At 46.7% G+C, this 15,604-nt stretch overlaps 1 protein-coding gene across 2 annotated transcripts; it reads left to right on the top strand.

Annotated features, from left to right (window-relative positions):
* Window positions 1-9,157: 9,157 nt before the first annotated feature.
* On the top strand, window positions 9,158-15,283 carry LOC123044629 (cysteine-rich receptor-like protein kinase 6). Of its 2 annotated transcripts, none has more exons than XM_044467433.1 (7): window positions 9,158-10,079; window positions 13,298-13,432; window positions 13,600-13,730; window positions 13,810-14,020; window positions 14,113-14,350; window positions 14,425-14,575; window positions 14,684-15,283. In XM_044467433.1, exons 1-7 carry the CDS (start codon window positions 9,227-9,229, stop codon window positions 15,020-15,022), a joined length of 2,058 nt encoding a protein of 685 aa, XP_044323368.1. In that variant the 5' UTR covers window positions 9,158-9,226; the 3' UTR covers window positions 15,023-15,283. The 2 variants fall into 2 exon arrangements, with proteins under 2 accessions (XP_044323368.1, XP_044323367.1); XM_044467432.1 differs by lacking the exon at window positions 9,158-10,079 and adding an exon at window positions 10,131-12,460.
* Window positions 15,284-15,604: the final 321 nt, after the last annotated feature.

Here is a 15,604-nt window from a genome sequence, read left to right as displayed (position 1 = left end):
AGCAGCCACGTAAAACTTGCAACAACAAAGTAGAGGACGTCTAACTTGTTTTTGCAGGGCATGTTGTGATGTGATATGGTCAAGACATGATGCTAAATTTTATTGTATGAGATGATCATGTTTTCTAACAAAGTTATCGGCAACTGGCAGGAGCCATATGGTTGTCGCTTTATTGTATGCAATGCAATCACTCTATAATTGCTTTACTTTATCACTAAGCGGTAGCGATAGTCGTAGAAGCAATAGTTGGCGAGACGACAACGATGCTACGATGGAGATCAAGGTGTCGCGCCGGTGACGATGGTGATCATGACGGTGCTTCGGAGATGGACACCACAAGCACAAGATGATGATGGTCATATCATATCACTTATATTGATTACATGTGATGTTTATCCTTTATGCATCTTATTTTGCTCTATTGACGGTAGCATTATAAGATGATCTCTCACTAAATTTCAAGGTATAAGTGTTCTCCCTGAGTATGCACCGTTGTGAAAGTTCTTCGTGCTGAGACACCACGTAATGATCAGGTGTGATAAGCTCTACGTTCAAAAACAATGGGTGTAAGCCAGTTTTACACACGCAGAATACTCAGGTTAAACTTGACGAGCCTAGCATATACAGATATGGCCTCGGAACACTGAGACCGAAAGGTCGAGCGTGAATCATATAGTAGATATGATCAACATAGTGATGTTCACCATTGAAAACTACTCCATCTCACGTGATGATCGGACATGGTTTAGTTGATTTGGATCACGTGATCACTTAGATGATTAGAGGAATGTCTATCTAAGTGGGAGTTCTTAAGTAATATGATTAATTGAACTTTAATTTATCACGAACTTAGTACCTGATAGTATTTTTGCTTGTCTATGTTATTGTAGATAGATGGCCCATGTTGTTGTTCCGTTGAATTTTAATGCATTCCTTGAGAAAGCTAAGTTGAAAGATGATGGTAGCAATTACACGGACTGGGTCCATAACTTGAGGATTATCCTCATTGCTGCACAGAAGAATTACGTCCTGGAAGCACCGCTGGGTGCCAGGCCTGTTGCAGATGCAACTAACGATGTTAAGAACGTCTGGCAAAGCAAAACTGATGACTACTCGATAGTTTAGTGTGCCATGCTTTACGGCTTAGAACCGGGACTTCAACGACGTTTTGAACGTCATGGAGCATATGAGATGTTCCAGGAGTTGAAGTTAATATTTCAAGCAAATGCCCGGATTGACAGATATGAAGTCTCCAATAAGTTCTATAGCTGCAAGATGGAGGAGAATAGTTCTGTCAGTGAACATATACTCAAAATGTTTGGGTATAATAATCACTTGATTCAACTGGGAGTTAATCTTCCTGATGATAGTGTCATTGACAGAATTCTTCAATCACTGCCACCAAGCTACAAGAGCTTCGTGATGAACTATAATATGCAAGGGATGAACAAGACTATTCCCAAGCTCTTCGCGATGCTAAAAGCTGCAGAGGTAGATATCAAGAAGGAGCATCAAGTGTTGATGGTCAACAAGACCACCAGTTTCAAGAAAAAGGGTAAAGGAAAGAAGAAGGGGAACTTCAAGAAGAACGACATGCAAGTTGCCGCTCAGGAGAAGAAACCCAAGTCTGGACCTAAGCCTAAGACTGAGTGCTTCTACTGCAAAGGGACTAGTCACTGGAAGCGGAACTGCCCCAAGTATTTGGCGGATAAGAAGGATGGCAAGGTGAACAAAGGTATATGTGATATACATGTTATTGATGTGTACCTTACTAATGCTCGCAGTAGCACCTGGGTATTTGATACTGGTTCTGTTGCTAATATTTGCAACTCGAAACAGGGACTACGGATTAAGCGAAGATTGGCTAAGGACGAGGTGATGATGCACGTGGGAAATGGTTCCAAAATGGATGTGATCGCGATCGGCACGCTACCTCTACATCTACCTTCGGGATTAGTCTTAGACCTGAATAATTGTTATTTGGTGCCAGCGTTAAGCATTAACATTATATCTGGATCTTGTTTGATGCGAGACAGTTATTCATTTAAATCAGAGAATAATGATTGTTCTATTTATATGAGTAATATCTTTTATGGTCATGCACCCTTGAAGAGTGGTCTATTTTTATTGAATCTCGATAGTAGTGATACACATATTCATAATGTTAAAGCCAAAAGATGCAGAGTTGATAATGATAGTGCAACTTATTTGTCGCACTGCCGTTTGGGTCATATTGGTGTAAAACGCATGAAGAAACTCCATACTTATGGACTTTTGGAATCACTTGATTATGAATCACTTGGTACTTGCGAACCATGCCTCATGGGCAAGATGACTAAAACATCGTTCTCCGGAACAATGGAGCGAGCAACAGATTTATTGAAAATCATACATACTGATGTATGTGGTCCAATGAACATTGAGGCTCGCGGAAGGTATCGTTATTTTCTCACCTTCACTGATGATTTGAGCAGATATGGGTATATCTACTTAATGAAACATAAGTCTGAAACATTTGAAAAGTTCAAAGAATTTCAGAGTGAAGTGGAAAATCACCGTAACAAGAAAATAAAGTTTCTACGATCTGACCGTGTAGGAGAATATTTGAGCTACGAGTTTGGTCTACATTTGAAACAATGCGGAATAGTTTTGCAACTCACACCACCCGGACACCACAACGTAATGGTGTGTCCGAACGTCGTAATCGTACTTTACTAGATATGGTGCCATCAATGATGCCTCTTACTGATTTACCGCTATCATTTTGGGCTTATGCTTTAGAGACGGCTGCATTCATATTAAATAGGGCACCATCAAAATCCGTTGAAATGACGCCTTATGAACTATGGTTTGGCAAGAAACCAAAGTTGTTGTTTCTTAAAGCTTGGGGCTGCGGTGCTTATGTGAAAAAACTCCAACCTGATAAGCTCGAACCCAAATCGGAGAAATGTGTCTTCATAGGATACCCAAATGAGACTATTGGGTACTGTCGGTGTACTAAAGTAGGGGTACCTTAGTACCCCGAACTTGTGCACAGGCAGTCGCAGCGTCCTGCGGCGAGGCTTGCCGGGCGTCCGCCAAGACCCTTCACTATTCAAATTACTGCCATTCAAGAACAAAGTGTCAACCAAGGAGACAAGGCCCCGGCAAGAGAAGCTTGCCGGGAAGGACAAGACCCCGGCAAGAGGAGCTTGCCGGGAAGGCCAACCAAGGCACTCCAGAAAACTCGCCGCGACGCACCGCGCGTCCCGGCAAGACCCGACGAGCGGCAAGCTTGCGGGTGCGACAAGACAGAGACCGCGACAAGGCACTTGCCGCGGCGAAGCCACCACGCTGCGCCCACGCTCCAGCTCACCCGACGACGTGTCGCCACAGGATCGCTCCTGGTGCACGTGGCAGTAGCTGTGCAGCCAAGCGGTGCGAGGTGGCAAGTGAAGGTGACTAGGAGGCCATCGTGGCGATCGGTGGCGCCCCTAATGGTCGCTTCCTGCACTGTTGGGGCGACCGGACGGGCATTAAATGCCCTTGTCCCCTGCCGTCAGAGTTAGGTAGGGGGCACTGTTGATAGTGGTTGTACCAACCCGCGTTTTTACGTTTCTACCCCTCTCTCTGCGTTGCCACCTGTCGCTGACCCCTTTAGGCTATAAAAAGGAGGCCCATGCGCACGTAGAAGGGGTTCGGTTTGACGCACTCGAAAACACAGCACACCCACGCTCTCAAGCAAGAACAAAATACAAACACAAAGCAGCAATAGGAGTTTTATCCCTCCGGGGAGCTCCGAAGCTGGGTAAAATCCCTCGCGTGCTCGACCTCGATCTGCTCTTTGCGCGCCCTCCGCTCCCTGCCGAATCGAAAAGGGGCCCTGCCCCATAGGTGCTCGTGCCTCCACCACGACATCTCTGGCGCGCCAGGTAGGGGGCGTCGAGGTTGTGCGAACCTGATCCGGTCTCCACGCGCGCTACATCAACATCTTCATCGACATGCCACCGAAGAAGAAGACTTCGGAGGTGGCCGCTCCGTCTACGTCAATTCCACTGCCAGGTACACCTTCTATCACAGATCCGAAGGCAAGCCTTTTGTTGCTAAATTTGGATCCTTTCTAGAGAAGGAGTTTCTCTCGAAAGAAGTGTGTGGGAGGAAAGTAGAACTTGATGAGGTAACTGTACCTGCTCCCTTATTGGAAAGTAGTTCATCACAGAAACCGGTTCCTAGGACACCTACACCAATTAGTGAGGAAGTTAATGATATCGATCATGAAACTTCAAATCAAGTTACTACCGAACCTCGTAGGTCAACCAGAGTAAGATCCGCACCAGAGTGGTATGGTAATCCTATTCCGGAGGTCATGTTACTTGACCATGGAGAACCTACGAATAATGAGGAAGCGATGATGAGCCCAGATTCCGCAAAATGGCTTGAGGCCATGAAATCTGAGATGGGATCCATGTATGAGAACAAAGTATGGACTTTGGTTGACTTTCCCGATGATCGGCAAGCCATCGAGAATAAATGGATCTTCAAGAAGAAGACTGACGCTGATGGTAATGTTACTGTCTACAAAGCTTGACTTGTTGCGAAAGGTTTTCGACAAGTTCAAGGGGTTGACTACGATGAGACTTTCTCACCCGTAGCAATTGCCGCATTTTATGATTATGAAATTTGGCAAATGGATGTCAAAACTGCATTCCTAAATGGATTTCTGGAAGAAGAGTTGTATATGATGCAACCAGAAGGTTTTGTCGATCCGAAAGGTGCTAACAAAGTGTGCAAGCTCCAGCGATCCATTTATGGACTGGTGCAAGCCTCTCGGAGTTGGAATAAACGTTTTGATAGTGTGATCAAAGCATATGGTTTTATATAGACTTTTGGAGAAGCCTGTATTTACAAGAAAGTGAGTGGGAGCTCTGTAGCATTTCTGATATTATATGTAGACTACATATTGTTGATTGGAAATGATATAGAATTTCTAGATAGCATAAAAGGATACTTGAATAAAAGTTTTTCAATGAAAGACCTGGGTGAAGCTGCTTATATATTGGGCATCAAGATCTATAGAGATAGATCAAGACGCTTAATTGGACTTCCACAAAGCACATACCTTGATAAAATTTTGAAAAAGTTCAAAATGGATCAAGCAAAGAAAGGGTTCTTGCCTGTATTACAAGGTGTGAAGTTGAGTCAGACTCAATGCCCGACCACTGCAGAAGATAGATAGAAAATGAAAGATGTTCCCTATGCTTCAGCCATAGGCTCTATCATGTATGCAATGTTGTGTACCAGACCTGATGTGTGCCTTGCTATTAGTTTAGCAGGGAGGTACCAAAGTAATCCAGGAGTGGATCACTGGACAGGGGTCAAGAATATCCTGAAATACCTGAAAAGGACTAAGAATATGTTTCTCGTTTATGGAGGTGACAAAGAGCTAGTCGTAAATGGTTACGTCGATGCAAGCTTTGACACTGATCCGGACGATTCTAAATCGCAAACCAGATACGTGTTTATATTGAACGGTGGAGCTGTCAGTTGGTGCAGTTCTAAGCAAAGCGTCGTGGCGGGATCTACGTGTGAAGCGGAGTACATTGCTGCTTCGAAAGCAGCAAATGAAGGAGTCTGGATGAAGGAGTTCATATACGATCTAGGTGTCATACCTAGTGCATCGGGTCCAATGAAAATCTTTTGTGACAATACTGGTGCAATTGCCCTGGCAAAGGAATCCAGATTTCACAAGAGAACCAAGCACATCAAGAGACGCTTCAATTCCATCCGGGACCAAGTCCAGGTGGGAGACATAAAGATTTGCAACATACATATGGATCTGAATGTTGCAGAACCATTGACTAAGCCTCTTCCACGAGCAAAACATGATCAGCACCAAGGCTCCATGGGTGTTAGAATCATAACTGTGTAATCTAGATTATTGACTCTAGTGCAAGTGGGAGACTGAAGGAAATATGCCCTAGAGGCAATAATAAAATTATTATTTATTTCCTCATATCATGATAAATGTTTATTATTCATGCTAGAATTGTATTAACCGGAAACATAATACATGTGTGAATACATAGACAAACATAGTGTCACTAGTATGCCTCTACTTGACTAGCTCGTTGATCAAAGATGGTTGTGTTTCCTAGCCATAGACATGAGTTGTCATTTGAGCATCACATCATTAGGAGAATGATGTGATTGACTTGACCCATTCCGTTAGCTTAGCACTTGATCGTTTAGTATGTTGCTATAGCTTTCTTCATGACTTATACATGTTCCTATGACTATGAGATTATGCAACTCCCGTTTACCGGAGGAACACTTTGTGTGCTACCGAGCGTCACAACATAACTAGGTGATTATAAAGGAGCTCTACAGGTGTCTCCGAAGGTACTTGTTGAGTTGGCATATTTCGAGATTAGGATTTGTCACTCCGATCGTCGGAGAGGTATCTCTGGGCCCTCTCGGTAATGCACATCACTATAAACCTTGCAAGCAATGTGACTAATGAGTTAGTTGTGGGATGATGCATTACATAACGAGTAAAGAGACATGTTGGTAATGAGATTGAACTAGGTATTGAGATACCGACGATCGAGTCTCGGGCAAGTAACATACCGATGACAAAGGGAACAACGTATGTAGTTATGCGGTTTGGCCGATAAAGATCTTCGTAGAATATGTGGGAACTAATATGAGAATCCAGGTTCCTCTATTGGTTATTGACCGGAAACGTGTCTCGGTCATGTCTACATAGTTCTCGAACCCGTAGGGTCCGCACGCTTAAAGTTTGGTGACGATCGGTATTATGAGTTTTTGTGTTTTGATGTACCGAAGGTAGTTCGGAATCCCGGATATGATCACGGACATGACGAGGAGTCTCGCAATGGTCGAGACGTAAAGATCGATATATTGGATGACTATGTTCGGACACCGGAATGGTTTCGGAGGGTTTTGGGCATATACCGGAGTACCGGGGGGGGGGGGGGGGGGGGTTACCGGAACCCCCGGGGGGTTTATTGGGCCTCATGGGCCCTAGTGGAGAAGAGGAGGCGCGGCCAAGGCAGGCCGCGCGCCCCTCCCCCTTTAGTCCGAATTGGACAAGGAGGGGGGCGGCGCCCCCTTTCCTTCCTCTCTCTCTCCCTTCCTTCCCCTCTCCTACTCCAACAAGGAAAGGAGGAGTCCTACTCCCGGTGGGAGTAGGACTCCCCCTTGGCGTGCCCTCCTCCTAGGCCGGCCGCCTCCCCCCTTGCTCCTTTATATACGGAGGCAGGGGGCACCTCTAGACACAACAATTGATCATTGATCTCTTAGCTGTGTGTGGTGCCCCCCTCCACCATATTCCACCTCGATAATATCGTAGCGGTGCTTAGGCAAAGCCCTGTGTCGGTAGCATCATCAACCCCGTCATCACGCCGTCGTGCTGACGGAACTCTCCCGCAAAGCTCTGCTGGATCGGAGTTCGTGGGACGTCATCGAGCTGAACGTGTGCTGAACTCGGAGGTGCCGTACGTTCGGTACTTGATCGGTTGGATCGTGAAGACGTACGACTACATCAACCGCGTTGTGCTAACGCTTCCGCTTTCGGTCTACGAGGGCACGTGGACAACACTCTCCCCTCTCGTTGCTATGCATCATCATGATCTTGCGTGTGCGTAGGAATTTTTTTGAAATTACTACGTTCCCCAACAATATTACCATTGTACCCCTAGAGGGTAGGCCTATATAAACCTCCCAGGGCACCCATGCAAAGGGTTCAGCCTCATAGAGACCACACATACACATAGAGAGAGCGAAGCTAGGGCTAGCCTTGTTCTTCTTCCTCCTCTAAAGAAACAGCTCAAGGAGCAAGCTTATAGCCACCTTGCTGATATAGTGATCATGCGAAGACCCCGCAGAGCAGGAGTAGGGGTGTTATCTCCTAGGAGAGCCCCGAATCTGGGTAAGATGCGTCGACGTACATATCTACGCCTTATCCCATTTTCAGGCAACGACAACGTTCTCTTGACCCCCATCATGATAAGCGATCCTTTGACATATATCGCACGACACCCCCAACAAATAGCGAGTAGTCCCCTTGGATTTTATGGGGAACGAAGAGTAATCCCCGGTTGTAAACGGTGAATGGGCATCTAGCTTTTTCTGTCTATGAATATTGATATGTATGCATGTTCGTCGTATTTCAAGAAACGCTAGCAAGAACCATACCTCTCTGGCAAAGGAAGAGTGCAGGATAAAGCGGAGAAATTTGCGGTAATCCGGTTTTGAGCCCATGCTCAGCCGCACCCGCCCTAACAAAAAAAAAATCAAAATAAATATTAAAAAATTCAAAAAATACCAAATGTTTTTGGGTGGTAGATAATTTGATGTGTGAGGTTCGCGTCAATTTTCAAATTATTTGGACATTTGAGTAGCTCTCGGTAAAAAAAACAAATTTGGGGTCTGTAATAATGTTTACTGTTCACACATTGTTCTGATCCGATTTGTCTTTTTTGCTAAGAGTTGCTAAGATGTCCAAATGATCTAAAATTGGAGCAAATCTCACGCATCAAACTATTTACTGCACAAAAAAAGTTAGAATTTTTTTAGTATTTATTTTGATTTTTTTTTTGACCAGGTGTAGATGATCCTGGGCCCCGAAATGCCACACTCAGAAATTTGGAAGAAGAATATGCCATAAAGAAAGAAAAAATCTCTCCTGTTCCAAACGCTCCGGTGTGTACCCGCACGGCGAGGACAAAGTCCGTCAAGTTGGACAGAAACCTGCCTTAACTTGACACTTTGTCGTGTGGAAATCGCTAGTAGAGTAGATCTTTTTTTTTTTTTTTGAAAGCAGAGTAGATCTTTTTCCAATTGTGAAACCAAGGAAACAGAATTGAAGGTTCATGTAGGCCACGTAAACTCACCCATGTGCAGTGCTTCCACCGGTCGTTTGGCCATGTCGCTTCCGCCACCGCTGTCGTCGGGTCGACACGGCCGGTAGCCGCCACCGAAGCTGGCTGAGTGGCTGGGCCCCGCGAGCATTTATAGTTGGCCCCACGATTTCAGAACCACCAACGACTCTCCAGTACAGTAGTCAAGTCAAATGAACCCCACAAGAGTCAACACCAGACCCCACCTCCAGTACTCCCCTCAACCTGGCGTTCTACCCTCCTTCGCTTTACTTTAGAGTCGAAGTCGAGTCGAGCCACCACCGCATCTTCCACCGTTCGTCGGCTCGCCCAAGCGGCCAAACACCATGGCTCCGCACCACCGCTGCCGCATCCCCTCCTACCTCGCCACCGCCGCTGCCCTCCTCCTTGCCTTCCTCCTCCCGCCGCTGGCCGCTTCCCAGTGGCAGAACTGCGGCAAGAACGGCAACTTCAACCAGAACAGCACCTACCAGGCTAACATCCAGGCCCTCTCCGTTACCCTTCCCAAGAACGCCTCCTCCTCGCGGACGCTATTCGCGGCCGACAGCGTGGGCACCGTTCCGGACATCGTCTACGCACTCGCGCTCTGCCGCGGCGACGCCAACGCCTCTGCCTGCGGCGCTTGCGTCTCCAACGGCTTCAAGGACGCGCAGCAGCTCTGCCCCTACAGTAAAGTCGCTGCCGTCTACTACGACCTCTGCTACCTTGGCTTCTCCAACCAGAACATCCTCTCCGCCACCGACGGCGACAACAACGCCCTCATGCTGGTGAACGGCCAAAACGTGACCGTGCCAGCGAAGGTGTTCGAAGCCGCCGTGGGCGTCCTCATGAACGCCACCGCGGATTACGCGGCCGCGGACTCCTCCAGGCGGTTCGGCACAGGGGAGGAGGGGTTCGAGACGATAGACAAGGCGAAACCCAAGATTTACGGTGTGGCGCAGTGCAGGCCGGATATGTCACCGGCAGATTGCCGGAGCTGTCTCGCAGATATCATCACGTACATCCCTCAGTACTTAACAGGGAGGCGGGGTGCTAGGGTTGTTGGATTGCGGTGCAACTACAGGTATGAGCAGTATTCCTTCTTCACCGGGCCTTCTATGTTGCAGCTCCCGGCGCCATCCGTGGGGGCACCTCCATCTCCAGCGCCGGCCAACGTGACGCCACCACCAGTCGGAGGAGGTGAGCTTGGAGAAATAACTTCATCTTATTTGCGTTGCACGATTCAGTCTTTAGACCAGAAGTAATTTCATAATTGAAGGACAAAAACAGTGAGGTTTTATTTTTTCGCGAAGGTAAAAACAGTGAGGTTCGATCTGCGAAGAAACGAAAAAGTAGAAACTCAAGGTGGACAGGATCAGTTTCTATTATTTGATCTGATTCTAGTATGATAATAGAGTGTCAACACCAGCCAGGGGCCTTTTTACAGTCTGATTCAGTTGTGCTAAAATAAGTAATCCAATCTTCAGAGTTCTGTAAAGAACTCAGAATAAATTAGTTTGTACGACAGCTGAGACAAAACAAAACTTGGTAAACTAAAAAAGTAAGTTAATGAGGGAAACATTGCTCTCAACAAGAAACTTTGGAAATTTCTGTTGTTTGGTCTTGACTTTTGCGCAGTCCCATAGCAAGCTATCAGTAGTCCCGTAGCTATCAGTTAATGGACTGTACAGCAGCCAGAATTATACGAATTCAAAAGTCTTGTGATGACTGGGTCAGGCGTGCATGCTTGACTGATTGCTAGCCATAAAAACTCTCTTGAAAAATTATTTCAGGGAAACGTTTGTAACCGGCCGAACAGGCCGAGTGTTGGGCCAGTCAAGTTACGGGTAGGTGTCATCTATCTTATTCCCACTCTGAATAGTCTAACGAAGCCTCATGGCTACTCGTTTCTTCTTTCCCACCTCCCTGCAAGTTGGCTAATCTTCGCTCCCCAATCTCTCTGTTTTGAGCCGCCGCCGCTTGAAGGCTCAACCTGGCCGATCTACTGTTAGCCGGCCACCGCCAACATGAGTACCGGTAGCCATCACCATGGGCTGGAACCAACAGGCGACCGTGCTTCGAGCTCCACCACTCGTCGATGCAACTCTACTGTAGCCGGTTGCACCTCCGGCCCAAAACGGATGCAGCTCTGCCACTGCCGGTTGCAGTTCCGCACACTCACGAGTTCTAGCTTTGCCCTTTCGCCGGATGCAGCTCTAGTGCTCTACTCACGAGTTCAAGTTCGACGGGAACCTGCCTGAACTCGACACTTGTTGTCGTGTGGAAATCGTTGGATCCTTTTCCTCTTGTGACTGTGAAACCAGGAAAAACAGAATTGAAGGATCGATCTAGGCCACGTAAACTCACGTGGAATACTTCCCCCTTGCCGAACGTGGAATACTTCCCGGTCGTTTCGGTTCTGCCCGAGGGCCATGTCCCGTCCGCCACCGCTGCCCTCTTGAGTCGGCACGGCCGATAGTCATCACCGTAGCTGGCTGAGTGGCTGGGCCCGCGAGCATTTATAGGTGGCCTGGCCCCACGATTTCAGAACCCCCAACCACTCTCCAGCACAGTAGTCAAGTCAAAGGAGTCAACACCAGACCCCACCTCCAGTACCCCTCCCCTCAACTAGTCTTCCACCCTGCTTCGCTTTACTTGTCGAGCCATATCTTCCACCGCTAGCTCTAGGACTCGTCGGCTCGCCCAAGCGGCCAAACACCGGACCATGGCCTCGTCGCACTACCGCGGCCGCATCCCCTCCGACCTGGCCACCGCCGCTGCCCTCCTCCTTGCCTTCCTCCTCCCGCCGCTGGCCGCTTCCCAGTGGCCCAACTGCGACAAGAACGGCAACTTTACCACGAACAGCCCCTACCAAGCTAACATCCGGGCCCTCTCCAGCACCCTTCCCAAGAACGCCTCCTCCTCGCGGACGCTCTTCGCGTTCGCCACCGTCGGCACCGTTCCGGACATCGTCTACGCGCTCGCGCTCTGCCGCGGCGACGCCAACGCCTCCGCCTGCGGCAACTGCGTGTCCAACGGCTTCAAGGACGCGCAGCAGCTCTGCCCCTACGGTAAGGACGCCGCCGTCTACTACGACCTCTGCTACGTTGCCTTCTCCAACCAGAACATCCTCTCCGCCACCGGCGGCGGCAACAGCGTCCTCATACTGATGAGCGACAATAACGTGACCGCGCCAGTGGAGGCGTTCGACGCCGCCGTGGGCGTCCTCATGAACGCCACCGCCGATTACGCGGCCGCGAACAACTCCAGGCGGTTCGGCACCGGGGTGGAGGGTTTCGAGACGGTCGACAAGGGGAACCCCAAGATTTACGGTGTGGCGCAGTGCAGGCCAGACATGGCACCAGGCGATTGCCGGACCTGCCTCGGAAATATCATCGCGATGAGGTCCCAGTACTTAATCGGGAGGCAGGGTGGTAGGATTCTTGGATTGCGGTGCAACTACAGGTACGAGCAGTATTCCTTCTTCACCGGGCCTTCTATGCTGCAGCTCCCGGCGCCATCCGTGGGGGCAGCTCCAGCTCCAGCGCCGGCGAGCGTGAGGCCACCACCAGTCGGAGGAGGTGAGCTTGGAGAAATAGCGTCATCTTGTTTGCACGATTCAGTCTTTAGGCCTGAAGTAATTTCATAATTGAGGGAAGGGTGGCGGAGTTTCTTCCCAGATCGAAGCTCACTGTTTTACCTTAACGAAAAAAAGTATAAACTCAAGGTGGACTGGATCGAGTCCATTTGGATTTACACACCACAGTTCTATTATTTAATTTGATTCTAGCATATAATTATAGACTGTCAACACCAGCCAGGGGCCTTTTTACAGTCTTATTCAGTTGTGCTGAAGTAAGCAACCCAATCTTCAGACTTCTGTAAACAAAGTAAGTAAACGAGGGAAGGATTTCTCTGAAGAAAAAACTTTGGAGATTTCTGTTGTTTGGTCTTGACTTCTGCGCAGTCCCGTAGCTATCAGTTTATTGACTGGACAAAACGGAGAATTATAGGTGTTCAAAGTCTTGTGATGACCGGGCCAGGCGTGCATGCTTGGCTGATTGCTAGCCATAGAAACTCTTTGCAAAGGGAACGTGTTGGAATTTATAGCACTCTTGACTCTTGCATGATTTGGTCCAAATAGGAATATTGTCGAACAAAATATCTTGTTTATCTTCTGGTGCTTGTGCATGAGCATATGGGTTTTTCCTCTTTAGACGGGTCATTCTCATTTCCCATCCCACAACCTTTTCAAGGCAATGCAAATAACATTGTTTGGCTAGTTGGAATTTATAGAAGAAGTTGCAACTAAAAGCGTAACTGCAGTTTTCCCTCCTCCTTTTCTTTGAATCACTATAGGCGATTCATAGAAAAGGGACCTTTTGTTCCATTCACTGACTGGCGCCTGCCGTTTACAGAAAGCACAGGGAACAGAACGGCTAGAATTTTAGCTATTACACTGCCGATAGTTGCTGCAATACTGGCCGCTGTTGTAATTTGCCTTTATCTATGGAGGAGGAAGAGCAAACCGGCGCGAAAGGCATCACTGTCATGTAAGTCCTTTTTCTCGCAAAGCATGCAAGTCCTTTCTTGTTCACAAATGGAATCAGTTTTTTAAAACGTTTCTATACAACCTAAACCAAGGTTTTCCTTTTGGCAATTGAAAATAGTTACATTCGTGTATTACACCATTATTAAAGTGTCTTTTCTCTTATCATAGATCCAACTAATCCAGAGGACATACAGAGTATCGATTCACTCATTCTCGATCTATCAACTCTACGAGCCGCAACAGATAACTTTGATGAAAGGAATAAACTTGGTGAAGGAGGGTTTGGTGTGGTTTATAAGGTGCTAATCATATCATTTCACAAAGCCTTTTTATTCTGTATATTGCACTTTTAGTAAATAAATATCTCCATTTGTACAGGGAATCCTTCCTGACAATGAAGAAATAGCAGTTAAAAGGCTCTCACAAAGTTCTCGCCAAGGGATAGAGGAGCTGAAAAATGAGCTTGTTTTGGTTGCTAAGCTTCAACACAAGAATTTAGTGAGACTTCTTGGTGTTTGCTTGGAGGAACAAGAAAAGTTACTTGCGTATGAATACATGCCCAACAAAAGCCTTGACACCATTCTTTTTGGTAGGGTAACTCACCAAACCATTTTGCAACAGTGAAACAAACAACTAAAATATGTTGTGTACGGTTCTGATGTTTCTTTTCCTGTGTGATAGATCCTGATAGGAGCAGTCAGCTAGATTGGGGGATGAGATTTAGGATAGTCAATGGGATTGCTCGAGGCTTACAATACCTTCATGAAGATTCTCAGCTGAAGATAATTCACCGGGACCTCAAAGCGAGCAATGTTCTTTTAGACTCTGAATTTAATCCTAAAATTTCAGATTTTGGCTTAGCAAGGCTATTTGGCAGTGACCAATCCCATGATGTCACCAACCGTGTCGTCGGAACCTAGTAAGTGCTGGTGACATTGCTCTTATAAGATATCTCAGAGCGCATGAGTCCGTAACGTAATGTTGTTATTTCAGTGGATACATGGCCCCTGAGTATGCTATGCGTGGGAATTACTCTATCAAGTCAGACGTGTTCAGCTTCGGCGTCTTGATTTTAGAAATTGTCACTGGAAAAAGAAACAGCATCGCATATGACTCTGAGCAAGCTGTAGATCTCTTAAGTTTGGTGAGTACTTTGAGTTTTTGACTGTTAAAAACTTCGGCTTTTCTACGAAAAGCTACAATTTGTAATAGCAATAAGAGCAATTTGTAATAATCCATCTACCGAATGCAGGTGTGGGAGCACTGGACGATGGGAACAATTGTAGAGATCATGGATTCGTCTATGACAAGCCATTCTCCTGGAGACCAGATGCTCAAGTGCATGCACATCGGACTTCTGTGCGTTCAAGAAGACCCCGCTGATAGACCGATGATGTCGGTTGTGACTGTCATGCTAAGCAGCAGCACTGTGTCTCTCCAAGCTCCATCAAGGCCAGCATTTTGCATCCAAAAGAGTGGCATGAACTACTCAGGCATGCACACGGATCCATATCCAGGAGTTACGCATTCTACCAGCAGATCACCTATGTCACCGAACGAAGTTTCGATTACTGAACTTGAGCCGAGATAAGTCCGAGACTGATGATATATTCAGTATGTACGCCATTCTTGCCAAAATAACCTATTTTGATGTAGGGAAAGACCCTACATCATATGTATAATCTACTCGACCCCCTGGTGGCAGAAATTTTACTGAGCAATGGCATAATACGGCAGTATAATTATATTGTTGGGGTTGTCTATTTGTCGGGTTACGGCAACATTTTAAGATACACTATCATTTCATCTTGTGGATCACTATCCTGTTATATGGCTTATGTTTGAGTCTCCATATGAAATTTGTGGTCAAATAGAAATACATTATATCCCTCGTTGTAGTAATATCATCTTTTTCTTCTTTATAGAAAGTTAACTTCAAGTCTTCTTGCTATTTTTGGCTGAAGATCGATGAGTTCGGTCCTGCAATTGCAGAGCCAATTTTTTTTTTAGAAAAGGGGGGATTCCCCGGCCTCTGCATCAGATCGATGCATACGGCCTCTCTTATTAAACAAGTAAACAAGGTCTGAACAATGGTCTTACAAAAATGGAACAAAAGCAGCATCTAGCTCACATAGAGCATCAACTGCAAAGCAGAAATGAGAAAAGCCACAAC

The sequence above is a fragment of the Triticum aestivum genome, chromosome 2B (genome assembly GCF_018294505.1).
Source record: "Triticum aestivum cultivar Chinese Spring chromosome 2B, IWGSC CS RefSeq v2.1, whole genome shotgun sequence".
In the NCBI taxonomy this organism is placed as follows: Eukaryota; Viridiplantae; Streptophyta; class Magnoliopsida; order Poales; family Poaceae; genus Triticum; species Triticum aestivum.
This window is presented reverse-complemented; position numbering and strand designations above follow the sequence as displayed.

Excerpts from the sequence above, each read along its gene's own strand:
- LOC123044629 (XM_044467432.1), top strand. The coding sequence starts at position 11,605 with ATGGCCTCGTCGCACTACCGCGGCCGCATCCCCTCCGACCTGGCCACC. Across the intron at positions 14,351-14,424 it reads AACCGTGTCGTCGGAACCTA|TGGATACATGGCCCCTGAGT; the intron begins GTAAGTGCTGGT and ends TTGTTATTTCAG. Across the intron at positions 14,576-14,683 it reads CTGTAGATCTCTTAAGTTTG|GTGTGGGAGCACTGGACGAT; the intron begins GTGAGTACTTTG and ends TACCGAATGCAG.